Here is a 17,345-nt window from a genome sequence, read left to right as displayed (position 1 = left end):
AAAAACTGAGCGGCAATTTGTTTATAAAGCCGAGCTGGAACAAACAGCAAGGACACAGAAAAGGAGGAAAACAATCAACGTGTAGGAGAATGTCAATGAGGTTTTCACATTCCCAGACATATTTCTAGTCAGCAGAAGTATTAAAGAGTCTGTGTGGCTTTGGTATTAAAGGCAGTCTGTTCCTCTACAAAAAAGAAAAAGAAACCAAAAGTTGTGTTTGATTATTCATCTTCGTATTAAGTTTTTCCTACCCTGCCGCCTTTCGACACTTTGTTAATTGGAATATATTGACAGCGAAGAACATTAGCATTGCATTTTGAAAGCAACCAATCTGCTCTCACAATCTTATTCGCGCTGCGGTGATGTGCAGCACCCGCTAATTTTCCTCCGACCTGAATCCAGTGATTCACTGCCGAGTGAAGTGATCATAACAGCTGGGGTTTAATCTTACACGCATCCCTGTAGGAGACACTTCACTCAGCACCTCCAATCAACGCAGTATGAGGAGGAACATCCTGCGTAGTTCTGTAACATGCAATTGTGAACAAAGCAGCCAGCAAAGTTTTGACAAATGAGCTTAAAAATAACAATACGATCCCCCCCCCCCAAAAAAAAAGCAGACTGCATAAAACGGCGGAGTCTTTTGCATCCTATTTGCCGAATCCTTGTCGAAGCGCCATGCTGTCACCTCTCAGGATTTAAGAGATACAAAATACTCAAAGTATGTCTTACAAGGCAACTCTAAGGAAGCCTGCGAGATTTTTTTTTTATTTCTGAAAGGTGTCATCAGTCATCGTATTCATCTGAAGTCATCCATCCCAAAAAAGAAATACTGAGAGAGACACTACATTGAGTTTAAAAAGCTTGTAGAACAGAAACTTGGCCCGGACTTCAACTTAAATACAATCAGCATTTACATTCCAACACTACAATAAAACAAGATATCTGTCCTGACCTAACTGCTAATTTACATACTTGTGAAAGAGCAACTCCAAATGACACACTGTAAAGAACCCAAGATCTCATTTCTCTCTGTGGTCATTAACCCCCAAAGTAAATCATCTTAAAAATTACAGCTTGATTTATGACTAAATGACAGAAAGTTCATACAGGAGGTGATGTTTTTTAACAAAAAAATTCAAAAACAATCTGACCTGAATTAAAAAGGCATTTCCCCCCACAATAAATGTTACCCCTAAACCGTCTTGAGAGAACATTAATCTGATATTAAACTGGTATTACAGTGTCACCATTTTACTCTGCTTTAGAGGGCAAAGCACAATTTTACAGATGAAAAATAAAAACAATACGACAGCTCAAACCTTTTTGATATTCAAGTGCTGCAACTAAAAAAAAAAAAAAAGTATCCTTGTATGTTTGTGAATAATGACGTGACATCAGGGCACGTATTCTGTAACTGAGGCTTCTACATGGATTCATTGGAGCGGAGAAGCTGAGAGTCTCTGCGGTTATTTACATTAGTAGGTCAACACTCAGGAGGTTAAATGCTTCTCACCACAGGCCATTTGTTTCAATGACAACTGCTATGTATAATATACTATTCAACATAATACAGGTATGAAATAATAATCGCTGCCTTGATTGGACAAAATGTCACAGCGTATGGAGGCATGAGGGAAAGAAACAACTGATGTGGGTTCACTGCTTATCTTACCAGTCTAGAAGCAGCATTAGACATCCTGCTTTATAAGATTTAATACATTTTGTATAAATTATCTTTCGGTCCGTCTTAGTCCTGAATACCAGTGTGGGCATAGATGATGTAAACGATTCAGAGGTGTCTGCGAATTTTCTCAGTTAATCAAAGTTTAATGCAAATGCAACTGGACTTCTTTCAGTGTCTTGAAGACGTTTTGGCTCTCATCCAAAAGGTTTCTTTAGTTCTGAAGAAGAATATACAGTTCTGACATATATACATAGTTCTAAAGAAGACGTGAAGAAGCCTTTTGAAAAAGTCAACATCTCAGGTCCATTAGATGTGCTTTGGCTCCACTGGTTGGATGACTTGGGGGTGCACTGAGAAGTCTGATGTGGATAGAGTCGAAAAGTTTCAGGGCTTTTGGAAAAACGTTCCCTGTTATGTGCGAAGTTCAGAGGACAGGTTCAAGGAGCTTCCGGGAGGTTCGGGTGTAAGCTTGTTTCCTCTCTGGGATACTCTCGCTGTGCCCGACCAGAAGAAGTTGCTTTTAACTTGTCAAAGTAAATATATCATCTTACTGGCTCATTTCAAGGGCACTGCTCACCAAGATTAAATGAATTGCTAGTTTTAACATGAGGTTGAAAGGTTGGACATTTTTATATGATATCATCTCTCGGGCAATAATTCGAATAAAAGTTAGAAAATAATTCTGAAGCTTAAAAACTAAACCCCATATTATTTTGGAGTCTCTGACAGTGGGTGGGTTGCCGACTGGGAGAAGCTGAAAGTGTCTGATATTTTACCTAAACTGCACCTGAGATATTAACCACAGACAGAATCTGAAAACAAAACAGCAAATAGATGAGTTTTTCCTGTAAAAAAAAAAAAAGTACACTTGGTGTGCTGCTGAATAATCAAATAGCTATAACATTTCTACATAAACTATATTTGTAGATAGGACATTCAATATGGTCAGTTTTCAATGTTTTGTGTCATAATTAGAGGTTTAAGGTAAAGATAACGCCAAGGAGAATCTGATACAAGCATCCTTTACTGGTCCTACATGTGATGGAAGTGTAGGGGGTCGGGAGGGGTCATGGTTCATCGATGAAGCATCCTGGTAAAATGCAAATTTAACTGCCAAACATATGAGCAGACAGGCTTGAACCGACACTTATGAGACAAGGGAGACAGCCCGAGAACTATGAATGCATAACACATCGAGGAAATAGAATTTTTCTGTCAATTAATCAGCAGCTCTGCCGCTGTAATTATCTCGGAGCACAGACCAGTGGTCAAGTGATCGTCAGTTTTAATGGGAACGCATAGCTTTGAATCCTGACCGACTGGTGGGGGAATCAGAAAGATATTGGATTCCTGAGAGAAGACATTTATATCTGAGGATGTATAGACCGCAGGGGGAATTTCGTGTCAAATTAAATTACATGAGATTAGCAACAAAAGCTGCAAGGAAACAAAATGTGTTCAGTCAGCACCACAAGTGTCTGGGAATTAACTAAAATACTTAACTGAGGCGAGGCTATGGAGAGCAGAAAGCTTCTGACCTACAGCTGCATAATTACTGATAAAGCTGCAGGAGCGCTCATATGGCGCCGTATGGTTTATTTGATTTTCTCTCTACTTAAGAGGCTCCAGTCTCATGTACAGATTTATTGGAGGTGTAATTACTCCATTCATGACTTCTTTATGGGAGGTGAATTTATATATAACCCATCGTTTAAATTGTACTGAGGTTTAAAGTTACGCAGGTGGGTAATGTCACAGTTAGTGAGCCGCCTGCGGGTTTCAGCTACCAGGCTTCATTTGGCCCACCTCAGCTCCACCCACGCACTACCTCTATGCCCAGCTTCGGATCAGCTGGGAGTTAGATGGGGGTCAGGCGCCGCCAAGATGGCCAAGATGGCGAGGGTCAGAGACACAGATTTAAGCTTCAAAACCGCTCTTAAACGAACCTGCGGGTGACATTACGGAAGCCACATCTTACATTCTACTTCTGCGTATCATTGAAATTGTTGTCCGATGCCGTTTCTCATACAATTGCTTACAGGACCATTACGGAAGTGTGTTTAGCTACCATTGAAATACGAATATCGATCACCAGTCACACAGTACATAAGCACGCTTTATTTAATTTTGAGAGTTTGAAACATTTGGCAGACACGTGCCTCATCTGTAAGGTTACATGGACGTACCAAGCCACCCACGACTGTAAACGCCTACCTACAGAACTGAGAGAGTCCTGACTACCTAACCTTTCGATAACAAACTTAAAATGTGGCGTTCAGCAAACCAAACTCACCGATCATGTCTCGCCACTCTACCTTATCTCTGGCAATGGCTTTACGTTCTCTCATTGTTTTCTATATATCCATGGGTGGAGCAGCAGTGACCTGTGAATGAATTGCTGCAATTGATTGACAGTAATCATAGACAGCAGCCGGCTTTCCGTTTCCTTCGAAAGGCTCCACTTACATTGACTGCTGGAAATGAGAAAAGAGTCAGTCTTCTTCTGCATTTTCCTTTTGTGCGTTTCCTGGTATCTTGTGTAACAAAAAGAACAATGAAAATGTCAAACTCTTTGCATGTCACACACACAAACTGTCACTAATCCATCTGATACATGCAGCAATATGACGTGCAGGATATTTACCCCTAAATAGGGACATTCACGCTTGTTACCTAGCTGTGAAATGCTGTCAAGTTCAATAATGCCAACTACCATTAGCGTGCACAAACATTACTTACCGCATGGCTGCATTTGGATTGACTGAGGTAGGTAGGTAGCTGGCTAGTAACTTCACCGTGGATATGCTGGCTTTGGTGGGCTGGTCAAATGGCTGTGATTGGCTCAATGGTCGTTCAATCAATCTCACTTGACCAATAGGTTTTCATGTAGCCAGACCGGGGGCGGGTTGTATTTATGCTTTGTATTGCTTTGCGTTGTTTTATACTGCAATGCTTGCTAAGGTTTTGTATTGATTTTTGGCCACCAATTTGAAAAAAATTAACGTATTAGCTAACTCTGTCAAATTTTGTTGATGTGGAAGTTGAAATATTGACCAAGTGTTTTCTGTCCCTTGCATATAAAATTTAAAAGTACATTCAATTTAAATAAATTGAATGAAAAGCTCTTTGCTTTGAGTACACTTTGATTGAGGCATAAATTAAATGTCAGTCTGGATAGTTAATAGTTTACTTTTTTCTCTTAAAATAGGTAGGTATCCTACATACACCAGAGTCTGAGTTACAACAGCATCATCACAACAGTTCTTCACTTCTGTCCCTGTTTATTTTATAAGGTGCTATATTAGGCTATGATAAATGAAGTTGTATCAGCTGTTTTATATCAAAGGCAGGACTAATGGGATGTTCATGTGTTCATCTAAAAGGATTGCAGCAATAAATTAACTAATAGCATGTTTATTTGTGTTGTGTTTGTATGTTGACTTATGGGCGTATTAATAGCTGTGTGTACCTGCCGCCCTCTTTGAAGGAGTAGGTCCTCCGCCTTTCTAAATAAAGTGATTACTTTCACAAACAAAGCATCAATTGGGCTGCAGCAGGGGAATATGTTTAAAGTCTGAGTGAGCAGCATGAAATTTGAGCTCCTTGGATGCAAAGAATGACATAGTATTCATCATCATCCCAATCAGTCAGTGCCAAACAAAAACCCTGCCAAGGTTGGGTGTGATCAAGGATGAAATATGAACGTTTCACAGTTACATCTGAACCCGCAGCAGCTTGGCATATATAATTAACAACGGTATTTTAACACGAACAGCTAATGAAGCAAAGAGAGGCTACAGTCAAATCAAACTATATTGGGAGGAATATAAGTGGAAAGACAAACTAATCCAGTTGATAACTGAGTTAACCCCCACAATCCCACTTCTGATCAGCTTTCTGCCAGAAAGTAAGTCACCATCTCCATCGTACAATTGTGATCCTTCCCTCAAAATTGTATTTATAAAATATGTATACATTATTCCAATGCTATTTCTCGCTGTTTTACAAAGTGAGCAGTACTGAGTTTGCATGATCTTTTACCACCATCTAGTGGTTCATCCTTCTGTGCTTGTTTTAAATCAGTAAGCACCAAAAAAAAAATGTTTTAAAGGCACAAGGCCTGAAGAACCAAAGAAAAAATAGTTTTGTGGTGGTAAATAAAGAGGGAATACAAAGCAACAACAACAACAACAACAACAACAAAAACATAAATATGAATAGGTGAGTGTACAAAGGGGAGGAACGTAATTTTCAAACAATGCCATGAAACTGTACTTTTGTTGTGTTGTTCCACTGACTTCTGGGTTTTTAAAAAGAACTACATCTGAACTGATCGGATTAACGTTCAAATCAGTTCCATATGGAATATGTATTACAAGACTGTGTTCCAAATGACCTACTTTCCTTAGTACACTCATATATATTAGCACACTTCTTTTAAGGTAGATGAAGCCCTAAATATGACAGAGAAGCCGAGGAAACTCACCTGTACTGGAAACCCGACTTCACCTCAGGCATGTCAATCAAACCTAAGGCCTAATATCTAATCAGTTGTGGAATCATTTTCTGATGGACCACAAGAGAAATGATCAGGAGTGAAGATATATACTGACACCACAATATTTTGTGGAAATAATGTGATGACTTTGTATGTAATGAAAGAAGTTGTTATGGGAGCCAGAGTTTTTTTTGTTGTTGTTGTTGTTTTGGTGCCAGCCCCAATAGCAGCCTCGTAATTCTGAATCTAAATTTAAAAAGGTAGTATTACCAAGTATGATTTCCTTAAATAGATGTCTTCTCTGAGCTGTGCAGAACACCGTTTTCAGTACCGCAACACCCGCAAACTAAGAAGTGCAAATGAAGGTCCGATCTATTCTTCGATTTCTACCGTCGTGACGTCTCGCGATGTGCGTGTTAACGTCACTGGATGCGTCAAATTGTAAACACTCCTGCTCAGGGAGCAGCAGCAGCAGCAGTAAGCCTCGGTGTTGGCCAACATGGTCGTGCCAGCGTTTCATATTTCAGCCGCCAGGAGTTTCCGTCGTCGCTGCATAAGTTAATACTTATAGTCGCTATCAGATTATATGATATAAAAAAAAAATCTTTTTCGGGGCTTTACAAGAAAGCGTCAGATTGCTGTCATAAAGCCAGAGAGGGGAGGGATGGGGGGGAGGGGGAGCTAGTTCAGCTAGCTATCTCCCAGACGCGAAGTAAAGTGCTGCTGCGTTTAAATGCTCGAAGCTCGCCCCGCTCAGATGGTGCTTTCCTTGGTGAGCCTGTGTGCCCGGGAGGTGGTGAGCGACCACAGCTCGTCGCCCAACTGGCTCAGGTGGGTGCCCCGGGAGCTGTACAGACCGCTGCTGGAGGCCTCCTTCGCCGGCTGCAGACCGCTGACTGTGGGTGAACTGGTGCAGCGGTGGCCCGAGCGCACGCTGCGCGTCGGCGGACGGAGGAGACGGGGCCAGACTGCGCCAAATCGACTCTGCATCCAGGGTCTGCTGCTCGCGGTGGTCAGAGGGCTGTCGGACGCGAGGTGAGAAGTCGTTCCGGATAAATGGGGCCGCGTGACGTCGGCGGTTGTTTTGTGTAAGTACCGTTTAACACTTTCACGTCTAGATCTTTGCTGCACGTGCTGGACCTCGGTGGACTGCAAGGAGACGAGGGCGGGATGGGGGACCCGATGGGAGGCTGGTCCCTGACGGTAGCCCTCTGCACCATGGTGGTCCAGGCCAGAGCCGGGACACGGAGAGCGCAGAAGAAAGAAGGAGACCGCGAGAGGAAACGGTTCTCGGTTCTCGAAAGAGAGAGAGATCCGAAAAGAGAGAGGGGCCTGAGGAAGAGGGGGAAGGAGCTAAACGGTGATGAGACGAGCAGTAACGGAGAGAGGACTGGACCCTCTGGGCCGGCGGGTGAAGAGGAGCTAAACACAGGGGTCAGAAGGAGGATGGAGATAGACCGGAAAAGAGAGACGGCGGTGACAGGTTCAGGAGGCAGTAAAAAGGAGGCGGAGGAAAAAGAGGTGGACAGCGACGTGCTGGTGCATGTGAGAGCGGATCTCTTTGTCAACGCCCGCTCTTGGGAGCGTGTGCGCACGGCCCTGAGCGCATCAGGACCCCTGAAGCTCCAGTGCAGGTATCTACGCGTGGAAGAGATTTCTGTGTCGAGCATCAGGACCCTGCTGGACCTGCTGCCCCGCACGGGTCTTCTGGGCATTGACGTTCGCTACAGCAGCCTCGGGGTGGCTGGCCTGGCTGAACTGCTGCCTCTCCTCTCCAACTTCCCTGCACTGAGCTCCCTTCGCCTGCACTACTGCAACTTGGACTTTCGCAGAGACCTCGCGGGCCAGGAAGAGGCACTGAGGAACCTGTCGCAGGGTCTGACGCACCTGCGAGAGCTGCGGCGGCTCAGCCTCACTGCGCTGCGCCTGCCGGGTCAGCTGCGTGTGTTGCTCAGGTACGGCCTATAGCCAACGCTACTCTTTAACCTTGTACGCACCCCAGGAGTCCTAAGTGACTAACATAATGTCAAATTTGTCTCCGAAGCGCGATGTTACGAAGATGTTTGTGTTTCTCGTAAAAAATAAGCTGAATGGAACCTTAGATTTTGGAAAACAAATGAACTTTCAAGCAGAAATGTAACAAAACAACCTGTTTGAAGAAACCTCTTGGGCAGTTTTCAGCATTTCTTAACACTTTTTAAACTTAAAGGTTAATGAATTAATCAAGAAGATAATGAAACATTATCTTTTTATTATCACATACTTTTTTTTTTTTTATCCTTAATTGAAAACAAATTCGAATTACGAGACTAAAGATAGGACGCTGACATGAGTAATGAAATACTTTGCTTGTCCTTCTTTTGATACAGCTCGCTGCCTCAGCCCCTCGAGATACTGGAGCTGCCCTACTTGAGCCTGAGTCCAGCTGACCTCGCCTATCTGTCCTGCAGCCATCACGTTTCCACCCTGCAGCAGCTGGATCTGAGTGAAAACCGTCTAGACGAACACACCCTGCCCTCTGTCTGCCGCCTGCTCTCTCAGGCCTCCAGCAGCCTGCAGCATCTCTGTCTAAGTGGCTGCGGTCTGACTGACGGCCTGCTGGGACTCCTGCTGCCCTCGCTGGGGGGCTGCTTTGCCCTCAAGAGCTTGGCTCTGGCCCTGAACCCGCTTTCCATGGCCGGCCTCATGGACCTGATGAGGATGGCTGTGAGAATGCCCTCCCTGCGGCAGCTCCTGTACCCCACCCCCCTGGAGGACTACCAGCCGGGCCTCCCTGACCTGCCCTCCAGTGCTCAGCTCTTAGACTGGCCTCTGGATGAATCCACAGACATCAGCATGACCAGCTGCCAGCTCAACAGAGTGCTGAAAGACAGCGGACGCTCTGACCTCTTCCTGACCTGCGACCTGCTTAATTATGATAAAGATTTGGTGGAGTAGAGCAGAGGTCATTAGAAGAACGCCTGCTTTTTAGCTCATTCACCGACATACCAGTGCAATGTACATAAGCCTGACAATCTTTTTTTCCCCAAAAATGTTTTGCCTTTTCTCTGACGCCATATGTCTCGTGAAGGATTTGTAATGTATTTAAGCTTTTTTCAGTCGAATCCAATTCAATAAACGTAGCAAGACTTGAGTCAGAACAACACAGGCTTCCACCAGGGGCCAACAATCTAAATTAACTGTTGTTTTCAGTCAAAGCTAGCTGGGTTAGATGGCAATGAGGAAGGTCACATGGGCACCCAATCAACACGTTTATTGTTAGCAGCCCGAATGTGATGCATCAAAAGGTCAACACTTACAGATTACACTCAAATGTACAGATGGAGGTGATGATTTAACACCATGGGTGGAGACACCAATACGCCATTCAATCATAAACACTACTTTCATGAAATCACTTGTTTACTATATAAATGCAACATTTATTGAAAAGTGTCAAAATGATTAGTGCTTTGTGAATGACTTTGCCAGGATAGTTGGGGATTACTTTCTTTATACACACTGTTCTTTCAAATACAGTGTGATCAGATATTATAAGTCCATACTACATGTCAACAACCAAAACTAAAAGTTTGACAGTAATTTCCCTTAATAGAAAATGAATGTAACAGTAAAATATTTAGTTTGATTTTGTGCCAATTAATTGCCTTTTTTGCTCAGCAAGGTTCTTAGTTTGTGCTGCTTTATCTCGCATATCTGTGATATAATGATGTTTCTTGAATGTTTTAAAATGTTTATTATCAAGCTTTCTGTATTCATCCACCAGCATCAGAAAATAAGTGTCAAATCAGTCTTATGTGTAACATAGAAATTCATTTGTGTACTGAAATACACAGAATAAATCAGTCATAAAGCAAAGATGTTTAATTTTTGCAATTTCTGTTCAAATCATGTTTTTTGCAGAGGTTTGTCAGGTGTTAGTGGGATTGTTACAGACGGTTTAAAAAGCAGAGAAGCATCATCTGTAGTACTCTACATAAGACTGCTGTTGAATGAAGTAGTGCTGAGTCCAGGCCTTCAGCCAGTCCTCTTCGGAGGAGACGTAAAACGGGCTCAGAGTGACTCGAGGTAACGGCAGAGAGATGAAGTTGGGGAAGTGCATGAGGAAGGGACGATTTCTCAGGGGGGGCAGAATTATACCTGAATGACATGAGTGACATAATGTTTATTTTGTGCAAGGAACCCATCCTGTTTTAATAGAAAGTCTTTGCTCAGATACATCTTACCTGGTGGCCTGCGGATCCTGGCCATGGTATACGTCTCTCCTAGCCGCAGGATTGGTTGATAACTACTGCAAAAACAGAAAACGGTCAAAATAAATAAATAATTGTAGCAGTCTTTAGTTTACAAAGAAAACGCCTATACTTTACGTGCATGACTTTCACATACCAGTCATACAGAGGCAAAAGCACTGTGTTTAGGGGGCCAGCAGGTGCAACACATCTGGCCTTCATGTACTCCTCTTCTTGCACCGAGCAGAAATAATTGAGCACATCCACCGCGTCGACGTTTTGGGGTTTCCAATTTGCTGTACCCCTGATGTACAGATATCTGTTGTGTTCCTGGTGGTCGTGGAAATGAAGGGATAGGGGGGGGGGGGGGGGGGGGTAATCACAGAGGCAATAAGTCAACAACACAGTGACAAGCTCTCATCTATTCCTATTTAGAGGAGTTAAGGTCACGGTAAAGGACACGAGAGACACAGGAGAGCCTTTCACTTTTCAAACACCTGTTCTGTCCTATTATCACACTCAAAAATACTTTAAAAGATTACAAAAATGTAACAGAGAGATGAGGATTTAAATAAAACATGTCTGTTACATTGAATTTGGAGGTCCATAACGCCAACCAACAATCTGCTTTGCTATAGAGGGTCTTCCAGACGTCAGACTGGTCCTGCAGCTCCGGGTCCCAGGTGTTCAACGTGGGCCACAGCCACTCCTTGGCCTCATCTACACCTAATGCTTCCAGCATGTGCATTACTGTTTCCCTATCAGTGAAAAACCAAAACATAAAACAAACCTTCAGTTATTCTGAAGTCGAATTTGCTCCAAAAATGTGGTCCAAAACTTGAGAAGCTTTTTATTCAAGCAGTGGTGAACTCACCAGAGGCCGAGGCTTTTATAGGCTAGAAGAGTCAGAAACGTTTTTATCATCAGATCATTCTTTCTATTTTTCAGACTCTCCAAAAGATCCAATATTTTAGCAATCACAATCTTCTCCACAGGCGACTGAAACACACGTAAAAATCAATCACAACCCCATAATCCACTGCTTAAGATGCACAGAGACAACATGGATCTCACAGTACCATGTTGGGTCTCGCAAATTTGCGCACGCAGTCGTTGAGGCCTATATAAAGCTCGTTTGTGTTCTGTAAGAGTGCAGCGCTGTGCAGCGCCTGTATTACAGCGAGGATCGTAATCCTGGATGGGATGCTGCAGATTTGCAGATATTTCAGCAGCATCAAGGAGAAGTCATCTGGAGACAGGGTGCTCGGGATTTTCTGCACACACACACACACACACACACACACACACCTCAAGATCTAATCAACATTATCACTGTGCATTGCAGATTAACTTTGCGTTATCCTACCCTTTTATCAGGGTAAATGTCACTGAACCAATCCATCGCTATAAACTGTTTGAGGAACGTCGGCAGCTCGGGGGAGAATTCCCGCGGAGGACTTGGTGTCACGGTCCTGGGACGATGCCAGCGCGGAGAAGAAGTCTGGGGTTCGGGTTGCTCCACTGGATGGACCAGGATCTCTGCAGGCTACACAGACAAGTCACAGATAAATGAGAGCCAATAGTCTCACGTATCTCCTGTTGAAATAAGACAATACGTGCTCTTACCTTTTCAACCTTCTCCACGATGATGGGTATGATGGGTATGATGGGTATGATGGGTGTGTTGGGTATGATGGGTGTGATGGGTATGATGGGTGTGATGGGTATGATGGGTGTCCCGAATTTCTCAACAGGCTGTGGTTCGACTACCATGAGGGTCCTTCGAGGCTTCTTCTCACGCACCTCCTGTGTGACCAAAAACATATCCATGGATAACAAACGAGTGCATGTGCCAGTAAACAAACTCTCTTAACATTTAAATATCAAATGCACTCTATTGAAGCTGTAAATTCTTCTTTAAATTTCAAACTGCTTCTTTGAGCAACTTAATTAATTACCTTAAATCAAGCATCCAAAGTGCACGTAAGCAAGGTTTTGTTTATCGTGCTGATATTTCATACCTTCTTTCTGATTAGTTTGGGTTCAAGGCGGACTTCCTCCACTTCTTCTAACTTGGGAAGGGTGTAGCGTCTCAAGTAGTTTGATTCAGGAGTATATGTCCATGTACCTATATCTAAGGTCTCCTCCAAATTAATCTGTAAAAAAAACATTAAACCAAAATATAAATATCTCTGCATAATGAAAATATGCAGAACGTTCAATAAAATGGACATTTCTTGAAAAATGCAGATGCTGTCTGTAAAGATTTCTAGACAAAGAAGCTTCTAGATTAATATTATTGAGATGAGTGTCCTACAATATCTTTGAACTGATGTACTTAGCATTTAGCTTCAGGCTGGTGCTACTTATTAAAGGAGAGATGATTATGAAGTTAATTTGCCAAATTCTGCATTTTATTGAAAGTAACCAAGATAAGTGAGCAAAATAATTTAGATTTAGGGGAGGAAAGAACCTTTATATTGAATGGCAGGCCATATACGATTTTCATGTAGCAATCAAACGCCTTTTCCCTGGTTTGCTTTGTACTGCGAGGCTTCCTCTTCTTGCATTTTACTGTGCCTTGCACGAGTGCAGCTAGGTCTATGCTCGAGATCACCAAGCTCTCCTGAAACAAGAAAAGTGAAAGAGATATTATGACTTATGAGGTATCTGAATAACATTAGTTTGCAACTGTCTTAAATTCTACTATTTGACACACACCTTCCGTGGTTGCATGTCGTCAGTCAATAATCGATTGTCGGCAGCTGCTTGCAACTTATTTTCTTCATATTTAGATGGGCTAGAAGTCCTGTTTGCGCCAATATTGTTCATAGCTTAGTAGGTCGTTGTTTTGCATTATTTTTTAATATGATATATGTATGAATCTTACTGTCTTTGGTTGTACGTTTCCTTTTCCTCAGGGATAGGCACGTCAGGAAAAGGTACATAAGCGTAAGGGAGCTGTAACAATCAAAAAGGAAATAAAAAAAAAAATGCGCAGATTATACCTCATGGCCACAGTCACACAGCCAGTCATCCAGCTGAATAACTTACTGTTTCTTTGTTGCTTAATGGCAGTAACTTTGCACAGTCCATCCTGTACAGGTCCCCTCTGATGCCCAGGAACAACTGCCCTGTAAGGCCACTGCGTGCCATACACTCGGGCACTGCATTCAGGTGGAGCGTCCTGCAGGGGTCACAGACACAAACCTGCAGTATGTAGACATACACCAAACTGAAAAAAAAACACCTTTTACATTTATAATGCAAAAGAGCAGTGAACTCCAACCTGATGAGGCGATTCTCCTCATTCCAGATACGCACGGTCCTATCGAGACTGCTGGAAACAAACACCTTCAGATCAGGAAACACACACAGTCCTGCAAGAAAAACCGAGCAATCAGTCACTCACAGACACGCGCAGAAACAACAACGCAATCCACAGTATATAATTCATTAGGGATTTAAATGATTTCCGTGACCTGTGAAGTGGTCTGAATGTGCTTCCCTGGGTTGGCAATCTATCTGGCTCTGATCGATGAGGTTGAAAAGCTTCAGGCAGCAGGAGCTGCTGTTGGGCTCCTGAAATGTCAGGGCCAGCTGAGCCCCCAGTGCTCCCAGGTAGATTTGAGGCTGGTCGCAGTGCAGGCTCAGTTGTTGGGTGAGACAGTCCTCGATGAAGGGGTTTACGCTCCACACCGCCACTGTCAAATCCTCACCTTGACGATTGGGATAAAGTCATCAAATTATCACCGACACGGACACAAAAGGGAATAAAGATATAGATTGAAAATACCTGTGGAGAGGAGGTAGCCGTTCTCAGAGTCCACCTGCACTCCGGTGACTCGCTGGCCATTGTGTGCCGGCATCCTGCACAAGACCTTTCCATTTTCTATTTTCAGAACGCTCACACAGCCTCCACTTTGGCCAAGAAAGATCAAAAACCTGTCAAAACACCACAAATACTGTCACATTTACAGAAGCACAGTTCCTTTGGCACCAGTGAATATTAACTTTGAAATGAGAACTGACTTGTTGCTGGCGTGAAGCAATGCTTTGACCCTGTGACAGGAACCCCTGCTCTCCTGTAACCTCTCCCACCCACAGAGAGCTCGCTGTGTATCTCCCACATAACTATAGAGCGCCATGCAGCAGGCTGGGCCGGGGGTCTGCAGATTCTCGGCATCATTTTCTGTCACATAGTCCGTCAGCTTCCAAAGTCCTTTGCCTCTGTCTTTCCATTTTTGCATCAAAGTGATTGGATTAGTGAGTGTGTTGGCTTGGAGCACCGTACCTGCCTCAGTCAGGGCCAACAGAATCTCTTTGTGCAGGCAGTAGTCAGCACATAAAACCCTGTCCTTTGCATTGAAAGAAGTCAACACTGCTCCCGTTTCTGCAGCCACCAGAGAGATGGTACTGTCCCCACTGACACAGAGGAATCGTGCCGGGTAAGGAGGGGGGAGGGGAGTATGGACGATTTGTCTCAGTGGGGCGTTTTCATCACCACTGAGCTGACAGTGGAGGGTGTACAAAGCTCTCATGGTCCACAGGTCCACCCCCTGCTGTGAGAAAGAGAAGAAGATATCGCCTTTTCTTGTGCCTCCTATATACAGCGGAGGGTTTTTCTGGTTTGTGTGGACACACTCGACTGCGTCACACTCTTCCACATTCCAGCAACAGATTGTGCAGTCCACTGAGCAGGACATCAGCATGCTTAATTCAGAACAGTAGAACAGGGAATTCACCACACCTAAATACAAGGGAACAAACAGAAAGCAGAAAAACTCAAGAGGATGTCCAATCATAAAGAGGCGGACGGAAAAAATGTGGAAGAGGCTCAGTGATAACTTTACCTTTATGTCCGGAAAAAGTCAGGCGAGGCTCCCAGTCTGGACCCCACACTCCAATGGACTGCTCTTGAGCAGCAATAATCAAACAGTCCAGTTGAAAGCAGAACACCATTGCAGTGATGTTGCTGTAAAACACAACAACACAACAATATTCATTCTCAAAAATTCACTTTCACAGCCTAAAAGATGTCCTCCTCTGCAGTATATCCAATGCACCCATACACACCGCGACCAAAGATTCTTCTTCTGCTCCAAAACTCTCCCAAGGTCGAGGTCGACCACCGTCACGGCCTGCCCACACGCTACGAAGGCTCTGTGGGGCCTGCCGGGTCGCGGAGGGGCCAGTGCCATGTGTGTGAAAGTGCTGTGCTGCAGCCCCTTCTGGATCTTCACCTTACAACGCATGAGCATCACCGACCACACACACACGTTCCCCACGCCCGCCGTCACAATCTCTGAGGAGCACTCCGCAGCCTGACACACACGTATGTCCAGGCTGTCGCGAGCAGTGTCCAGCGGGCGCAGCTCGGTGTCCAGAAGCGTGAAGACGGGCCCGGGGCCCCAGCCTACCACAAAGCCAGAGATCTTCGTCGCGGTCAAGCCCGTGAAAGGCAACGGCGCTAACACAGTCTGCTTGTGGCTGTCAGCTTTGTAAAGGTGGGCTGTGTTGTCTGAGTGGAGGCTGACGAATGCCGCGGTAGCCTCAGAATACATCACGAAACGCACGGGGCTGTCGCAGGAGAAATGCTGCAGGCGACAGAGACCGTGAGTGAACAACGGCTGCCTGTTTCTTACCTGGAGAAACAAACACAGAGAAGTTGTGTGTCTGTGTTTGTGTGTGTGAAAAACATCTGGAGGCTCACAGCAGGGCAGCGTCATGTTAGTCTACCTTCTCTACAGACTGCCCCACATCCCGTTTGAACAAAATCTGCGTTTCAGGCGGTCTCCCGTTTGACGTGTCAGAGTCTTCAGATTTCAGCCTCAGGATGGGACTGGGAAGGAGGACTGTGGTTGTTGTGCTCTTCTCTCCGGGGGCCACCATCTCCGACACTGTCTACGCAGGACTCAAAACAACAGCGTCTTATTCGGATGCTGACAGCCACATGTGCGTGGCACTGTGGAAAAAGGTACAAACAAAATGAAGTCTGGTGTGAATATTTGGTGTTGTTTAAATGTCTCTTTTTTAAAAAAAATTTTTTTACCTGCTTTAAAAACTATAAACTTAAATGATCTACTAGCTGTTAAACTATCTGTATTTACTGCTTTTATTCACAATGACCCTTATATTAAATTATTTAAGAGACTTTTTTGTAACTCTCACGTATATAGACGTGGTTCTTGCCAGGTGAATCCCCTGTTTACTACCCATTTTCAGACATTTCCCATTTTGTTAGACAATACTACAACAATTAACAGTGCAGTAAAATGGTCTGGGGGAAACATGGGGATCATCTTTTTCCCTTTTTTGTCTTTTGCCCATTCTGTTAAAACGGACCTGAAGCTTTGCATGTCACTTACTGTTCATCATCTGAGTCCAACACATACAGTTCAGAGAAACGCTATTTTGTAATACAGGCAGGTATAATAATTTTTTTTAAAAAGTGGAAAAAAGCAACCAAAAATCACTCACCTTTAGTTACTCCTTGGACTGAATATCTTTTCTCATAGTTTTTCTCGAAGGCTGGCGTCGTTGAAGATTTGTTGTTGTTGTTGTCGGTCAAGAAGCTAAAGGTTAACCGAGTTTACATGTTTATATTTAAGTACCTAATGTATCCCGGATACAGAAGTAGGTAATCAATATAATATTAATTAGTTAAGGCAGCATTAAAGTACTAAAAGTTTGCTCTGCGTCTGGGAGACCGGTGTCTGTTGCTAGGCGACGGGTTGCTCGGCTACGTCCAGGCGCGCAAGTCGCAAACTTCACGCTGCAAAAAGTTTCTCGGAAGAAGGTTGTTTTTTTCATTCTTTCAAAAATAAAAGCACATTGTACAAACTTAGTTTTCTGGAAAACCAGGAGGTTAGACTCGACAGTACTGGGTATTTCTATAGCCTGGTTTCATATTTTGAGGGTCAAATAA

At 43.8% G+C, this 17,345-nt stretch overlaps 2 protein-coding genes across 2 annotated transcripts; one reads left to right on the top strand and one right to left on the bottom strand.

Moving 5' to 3' along the window:
* The first annotated feature begins 6,625 nt into the window (after positions 1 to 6,625).
* Positions 6,626 to 10,043, top strand: LOC138204349 (leucine-rich repeat-containing protein 14). Its single transcript, XM_069159543.1, has 3 exons — positions 6,626 to 7,220; positions 7,304 to 8,140; positions 8,555 to 10,043. Exons 1-3 carry the CDS (start codon positions 6,919 to 6,921, stop codon positions 9,120 to 9,122), a joined length of 1,707 nt encoding a protein of 568 aa, XP_069015644.1. The 5' UTR covers positions 6,626 to 6,918; the 3' UTR covers positions 9,123 to 10,043.
* Positions 10,044 to 10,083: 40 nt separating this feature from the next.
* On the bottom strand, positions 10,084 to 17,051 carry wdr97 (WD repeat domain 97). The gene is made up of 21 exons (XM_069159542.1): positions 16,898 to 17,051; positions 16,157 to 16,382; positions 15,494 to 16,062; positions 15,271 to 15,392; positions 14,450 to 15,167; positions 14,214 to 14,362; positions 13,900 to 14,136; positions 13,707 to 13,797; positions 13,472 to 13,604; positions 13,308 to 13,378; positions 13,139 to 13,226; positions 12,891 to 13,043; positions 12,439 to 12,573; positions 12,044 to 12,223; positions 11,784 to 11,963; positions 11,497 to 11,691; positions 11,292 to 11,416; positions 11,007 to 11,175; positions 10,575 to 10,747; positions 10,412 to 10,476; positions 10,084 to 10,325 (listed from the first exon to the last, which is right to left on the bottom strand). Exons 2-21 carry the CDS (start codon positions 16,307 to 16,309, stop codon positions 10,144 to 10,146), a joined length of 3,888 nt encoding a protein of 1,295 aa, XP_069015643.1. The 5' UTR covers positions 16,310 to 16,382; positions 16,898 to 17,051; the 3' UTR covers positions 10,084 to 10,143.
* Between the last annotated feature and the right edge of the window lie 294 nt (positions 17,052 to 17,345).

This window comes from Embiotoca jacksoni, unplaced genomic scaffold (genome assembly GCF_022577435.1).
Source record: "Embiotoca jacksoni isolate LCO1_2020_lvr unplaced genomic scaffold, fEmbJac1.0.p SCAF_25, whole genome shotgun sequence".
NCBI classification, from domain to species: domain Eukaryota; kingdom Metazoa; phylum Chordata; class Actinopteri; family Embiotocidae; genus Embiotoca; species Embiotoca jacksoni.
Note: the sequence above shows the minus strand (reverse complement) of the source record. Positions and strands in the feature narration are given on the sequence as shown.

What these genes read in the sequence shown, in the direction of transcription:
- LOC138204349 (XM_069159543.1), top strand. Translation starts at nt 6,919, where the DNA reads ATGCTCGAAGCTCGCCCCGCTCAGATGGTGCTTTCCTTGGTGAGCCTG. An exon ending in AGAGGGCTGTCGGACGCGAG is followed by an intron (nt 7,221 to 7,303) that starts GTGAGAAGTCGT and finishes TTTCACGTCTAG; the next exon opens with ATCTTTGCTGCACGTGCTGG. An exon ending in CAGCTGCGTGTGTTGCTCAG is followed by an intron (nt 8,141 to 8,554) that starts GTACGGCCTATA and finishes CTTTTGATACAG; the next exon opens with CTCGCTGCCTCAGCCCCTCG.
- wdr97 (XM_069159542.1), bottom strand. Translation starts at nt 16,309, where the DNA reads ATGGTGGCCCCCGGAGAGAAGAGCACAACAACCACAGTCCTCCTTCCC. An exon ending in GCCTGCCATTCAATATAAAG is followed by an intron (nt 12,574 to 12,890) that starts GTTCTTTCCTCC and finishes TTTTTTTTACAG; the next exon opens with ATTAATTTGGAGGAGACCTT. An exon ending in TATAAAAGCCTCGGCCTCTG is followed by an intron (nt 11,176 to 11,291) that starts GTGAGTTCACCA and finishes TTTCACTGATAG; the next exon opens with GGAAACAGTAATGCACATGC.